The sequence below is a fragment of the Ipomoea triloba genome, chromosome 9 (genome assembly GCF_003576645.1).
Source record: "Ipomoea triloba cultivar NCNSP0323 chromosome 9, ASM357664v1".
In the NCBI taxonomy this organism is placed as follows: Eukaryota; Viridiplantae; Streptophyta; class Magnoliopsida; order Solanales; family Convolvulaceae; genus Ipomoea; species Ipomoea triloba.
In genome coordinates this window covers 7,677,958-7,683,643 of record NC_044924.1, presented here as the reverse complement: position 1 = coordinate 7,683,643, position 5,686 = coordinate 7,677,958, and the positions used below count along the sequence as shown (strand labels likewise).

General features: G+C 36.1%; 1 protein-coding gene across 1 annotated transcript; it reads right to left on the bottom strand.

The window, feature by feature from the left end:
- Window positions 1–3,065: 3,065 nt before the first annotated feature.
- Window positions 3,066–4,970, bottom strand: LOC116029507 (isoleucine N-monooxygenase 1-like). The gene is made up of 2 exons (XM_031271559.1): window positions 4,014–4,970; window positions 3,066–3,707 (listed from the first exon to the last, which is right to left on the bottom strand). Exons 1-2 carry the CDS (start codon window positions 4,968–4,970, stop codon window positions 3,066–3,068), a joined length of 1,599 nt encoding a protein of 532 aa, XP_031127419.1.
- Window positions 4,971–5,686: the final 716 nt, after the last annotated feature.

Genomic DNA, 5,686 nt, shown 5'->3' with positions numbered 1-5,686 from the left:
AAAAGTTCTTAGAGAGAATTTAGAAGTTAGAGAAAAGTTCGTAGAGAAAGTTTAGAAGTAAGGGATAGAAAGTTCGAAGAAAAAAATAAAAAAATCAAAATATACAAGTAATAATGAAGTAAGAATAATATTATTTCAAAATTTTAGAGGAAGATTGTAAAGTTTGGGAGAGAGAAAAAATTGGTAGAGTTTAGGTATGAAGAAAATATAGTATCATATGAAATCAAAATAATTTATTGATCGAACACTACAAGAAAAATCGCGATTCGCGACGGAAAATCCCGACGGAAATAATTCCGTTGCGATATAGCGACGGAATCGCGACGGAATTAAATTCCGTTGCAAAATAACGACGGAAAATAATTCCGTCGTGAATTTTCGTGCAAATAAAAAATAAAACCCGCGAAAGCTTGGCGGCAAAAAACTTGCGACCGATTTTAGTTTCGTCGCGAAATGGCGACGAAAATGACGACAGATTTAATTTCCATCGCGAAATGGCTACAGAAATTGCGACGGAATTTATTCCGTTGCTAAATGTAACAATTTATTTAAAAATGGATAAATATTGCGACGGAATTAAAGACGGAACTAATTCCGTCGCAATGTCTTTTCTTTTATTTTTTGTTTTTTGTTTTTTTTTTTTTTAAATCAAAGCATATACTATTTTATAAAAACTAAAATCATAACCCTAATTCACTAATTGAAAGCTTCAGCCGGCTCTCACCATCGCCAAACACCAACACCATCGCCTTCGCCGTCGACCAGAGTCCCCACCGCCGTCGACCAGTTCTCACACCGCATCTTCCTTCGCCGCCGTTGACCAGTTCACCGGTTCGCCCACCGCCGTCGAAGACTTCGCCCACCGCCGTAACACTATAACACTGTAAGTAGTTTGTAGTTTAGTGCTTATATATATATATATATATATATGTTTGTTTGACCCGTTGCTTGTTTACCCCTCAACAATACTGGGCAGAGAGAAGGCCATTGTTGTAAACCTTGAGCAGATTCGATGTATTATAACAGAAGATGATGTTTGCTTTTAAATTTTCTTAACGGCTATGTCCTGCAGTATGTAGTGGAGTTGCAGCGGCGGCTACAATCTGCAAGGGTTGTGAGGTTTGGCAATCAGAAAGTTCTGACTTCCGTGCCCTTGATGATATGTTTAGAAGCTCATCACCTGATTATTTGCCCTCTGAATTCCGTGCCCTTGAAATTGCACCGGAGGCTGCTTGTACTTTTCTGGATTCTCAGGTATAGCATAAGTCATACTATGTGCTGCAGTGCTGCACTTCTATTTTTATATGACATGGATATATGAAGAATATTTGCAGTGATTATGATCTATGGTTTCTTTAGGATTATCAGAAAGTGGTTGAATACCTTTTTTGAAATGCATAATTGGTAACTACATATATTGTTTGATAAAACAGTGAATGACCAAAAATTTTGATTCCATGGGTTCAGTTAATGATAGGCTAGAACTATTTGTGAATTGTGATCAATGTGTTCTTGCTTTAGATGACATTCTATTGAGGATAAATATAAAATTGTAAATGTGTATCCTCTTTAATTATTTAAACTTTTAGTTGAGGTGGAACATATACTTTAATTGTTCAACTCTCACGTGCTACCCATAGTTAAAAATATTTAAACATGTTTGGCTCATAAGGTTTATAAATTTAAATAGGGAGAAAAAATAGACTTTAAATAGCGAGAAAACTTTCAGAGTTGATAGAAAGAAAATTTTGAAATCTTGGGATTGAAGGTTGGATTTCAACTATTTATATTTGAGAAGGAAAGGTCTACACAAGTCTTAAAATTAAAAAGTTTATATAAATTCATAGTTAACTTTTTGAATACCACATGACTAGACTCTTTAAAAGTCTTAATTGAATACCACATGACTCCCTAAAAGTTTGAATTGAATATAGACCTGTTCCAAACTTTTAATGTTCATAAAAGTCTATAAAAGTAGTCATGATTGAGTACACCGACTTCTAGCAATTAAGAGTTTGATAATTAAGCAACATGACTTATAAGCAGCGGACTTTGATTAGCAGTACAGTAGAAGATTCTTCAAGGACATCTAAGACATTCTAGATCTCTATTTAAATAGGGTACGAGGTATCCTTACTACTAGCTAAAAGTGGACGTTGGCTTACCATCCAATGAAGAAACTTACCCAAAAGAGTAAAGGTGCTTTGGAAAGAGTAAAAGTTAGATTTTTAAAATAAGTTGCATACAACGGTTAAACAAAAGTTTACATCTGTCAAATACTGACATACTATTATTTTATTTGTAAGATATAATTATTCGATCGTCTCATCCAACACACTAAAGCATTTTATTTGTAAGATATAATTATTCGATCGTCTCAAACACACTAAAGCATTTGAAATCCTTTCAAGAACATCAAGAGACTCAAGAGTTTCAAAGACTAATCAAGATCTTCAAAACTAGTTGGATGAAAATCAACATTGGGTTGATAGTTTGTTGTAAGACTCTAGTAACAAATTCTTGTAGTTTTATTTATGGAATCCTAGCGAACATCATGCTAATTTTGTGATCAAAGCACAAGTTTGTTGCTCACTAGTAATCTATGAGAGTACAAAGTTACTACTAAATTCTTTCATGGATAATAAGAGAAGAGTGAATTAGAGGAATTACCCAATTCTCAAACCACTATAACATTTTTTGTCTTGTAACCATTTACGCACTTCAATTAAAACATCATATCCTTATGGGTTATATACTCACTGTCCACTATACATTAACTTTATCAAAATCTTTCTTGACAAATTAGTTATTAAGATCTCAACATGTATAACCTTTAATTTCCTGGAAGTGTACTGCTGAGAGATTAATTTGTAAATTCAATCTCAAAAGCTTGATTATATTTTACAAAAAGTTATCAAAATTATAATAAATCTATGCACCCCTCTACTTATTATTTTCAAGCCAAAACCATTAGAAACTATTTGCTAATTATGCTACATACATACATGCATTCACCTTCAATAATAATACTCTAATAATCATACACGCATGCATGCCAAAAATACTTATGGCAGCGATGAGTAGACATAGTGAGGCAGTCTTGGTTTTGCAAGAGCATTGAGGGGCTTGGCAAGAAGGAGACTATCTTTGGACTCCTTTAGGTCAATTCTTCCACCGCTCATCTCACGAGGCACACTCCATTCAAACCCTTGAAGAATCCTGCCCAGCAACATCCCGCTAACCAAAGACCCTAGTTGAACACCCGGGCAACCACGCCTTCCCGAACTAAACGTCAAAACCCGCACCTCTGGATCAACAAGACTCACTTCGGATCCATCATTCTTCAGGTGCCGCTCCGGCTTGAACCTTAGAGGCTCCTCCCAATTCTTAGGGTTCCGCCCTAACCCGTGCCGACTTATTATCACATGACTACCTTTGGGAATGAAATAATTGGACACAGTTGTGTCGGAAGAACACAGGTGTGGTGGAACAAAAGCTGATAATGGATGAACCCTAAACACTTCCTTCAAACATGCATTAAGGTAGTTGAGCTTAGAAAGATCAGATTCTTGTACTAGTCTTTCTCTTCCCACAACGTTGTCTAGTTCTTCCATGGCCCTTCTGAGAATCTCAGGTTGGTTTAACATTTCTGCTAGAACCCATTCTACTGCATTTGATGGATTGTCCACAATTGTTACCATTAGTTCCTGGGATACATATATGAATAAAAAGATCTGTGAGTTTCGAGTTCCTAATCGAATTATGATGGCAGTTAATAAAGAAATAAAGTTGTGCCTTTGTTACTACTATCTAGTTATAGTAAGGTTTGATCCTAACAAGTGATATAAGGACCAAATCACCAAGCCAAAAATAAATTGTACTGTGCACCTGCCTCTTTGAAAGTATGATCTTTTTTTTTTTTTTTTTCATAGTGCTAATTAAGCATTTGAAGTTAAGGTAACAAATTAAAACTACGTACTTTTGGAGAGAAATAATTATGTAACCATACTCACAAGAAGGTGTGCTTTAATCTCTTCAGATGTTAAACATCTGAGATTGATAAGAACATCAAGAATATCCTCTTGCTCAGTTTTTGTCCCATCATTCCACATCCTAATCCTTTCATCAACTTCAGGATCTTGGTACTTCCTAACACCCTCGACACCTTTCTTCAGAGCTTTCCTATGCCTATCCAAATCAAACATCCTTAACCACGGAAAGTAATCCGAGACCCCAAAAGAATACACATAAGCAAGAACTCCAAAGGTGGCATCGATGTGCTCTTCTTCCTCCACCCCGGGCCCACCATCTTCCGTCCCAGCACCGAAAAACCTCTTGCTGAAAACCATCTGCCTAATCACATTCCCACAGAAGTGTCTTCCCACCGCCCTCACATCCACCACTCCGCAACCTGCGGCGTTTCTGCACTGATTATAGATGTAACGTACGAGGTGGTCGGCTTCTACGGCCCGCTTGTGGGCCAGCCAGTTAAGCGTGTTGGGCGAAAGCACATGAGAAGTTAAAACTCTCCTCATTTTCTTCCACTGGTCGCCCAGAGGGGAAAAGAGGGATATCAAATAATTACCGCTTGCTAGCTCTGCTGACATGCAGGTCGGCCTTGACGCGAAAACCGTGTCTTGTTTCTTCAGTATCTCACGCGCCACCTCCGGGGATGTTACTGAAATCACATTGGTTCCCCCAAGGCGGAAACAGGCGATTTCGGTGTTCATCTCCGCCATGAGATTGATCATCCACCGGAAAACCGGCTTGTTTCTAAGCATTTGAGGGAAACATCCCACTACAGGCCATGACTTGGGGCCTGGAGGGAGTGGGAATTGCTTAGCAGCTTTTTGTTTACTTAGCCATTTGTATGAGAGAAACAGTGAGATTATCAGAATTATAACGACATTTGGGGGAAGGATTGATGACAAGAATGAGAAGCTAATAATAAGCCTATCAATTATCCCCATTTTAGCTTATTGTACCAAATCTTAGCTTAAAGCTTTCTGAATGGGTTAGTTAATTCCTTGTACTAAGCATGATCTCCTTTTATAGATCATGATTTTGTACAGGAAGTAAAATTTTATAATTTTTAGATGACAATGCAAGTCTTCTCTAAAAAAAAATGACAATGCAAGTTGGCATTTTTTACAAGTGAATTGAGTAATCCTTCTAATTTTGTAATATCAAGTTGGTATTTGGCTTTGTTTATACTTAATGCAACTTTTTTCTAATAATTAGTCTTTTTCATTGATCTTACATCAAAAGTTAAAGTTTTACCAAATCAAAATGTAATACTCTTTTGATTTGTGCATTACCTATTTAGTAAGTATTACTATATGCATCTCATGTGAAGTGGTGTCAACTATTTTTTTGTGATTAACATCTTATATGTTTATTTTATAAAATTTAATAGACTTGTTGTTTTTATCCTCTAGATCCAGTGATTTATAATATTTAATTAATATTTGTTATGCATTGGACAAATGACAAATCTTTGTCTTTTGATTATGATAAATTTGATAAGCTAAGGTTACGTTTTAACAAATCTTACTTTTCTGTCTAAAATTATTGATAACTAATATATTATATTTTTTTGTAGTATTTGGTCTGATCTGATAGGTGGCATGTGGCATACGGCGATAGGGGTTGTTTGTACAAATGTACTATAAGTATGTTGGGTAGA

What these genes read in the sequence shown, in the direction of transcription:
- LOC116029507 (XM_031271559.1), bottom strand. Translation starts at nt 4,970, where the DNA reads ATGGGGATAATTGATAGGCTTATTATTAGCTTCTCATTCTTGTCATCA. An exon ending in AGATTAAAGCACACCTTCTT is followed by an intron (nt 3,708 to 4,013) that starts GTGAGTATGGTT and finishes TATGTATCCCAG; the next exon opens with GAACTAATGGTAACAATTGT.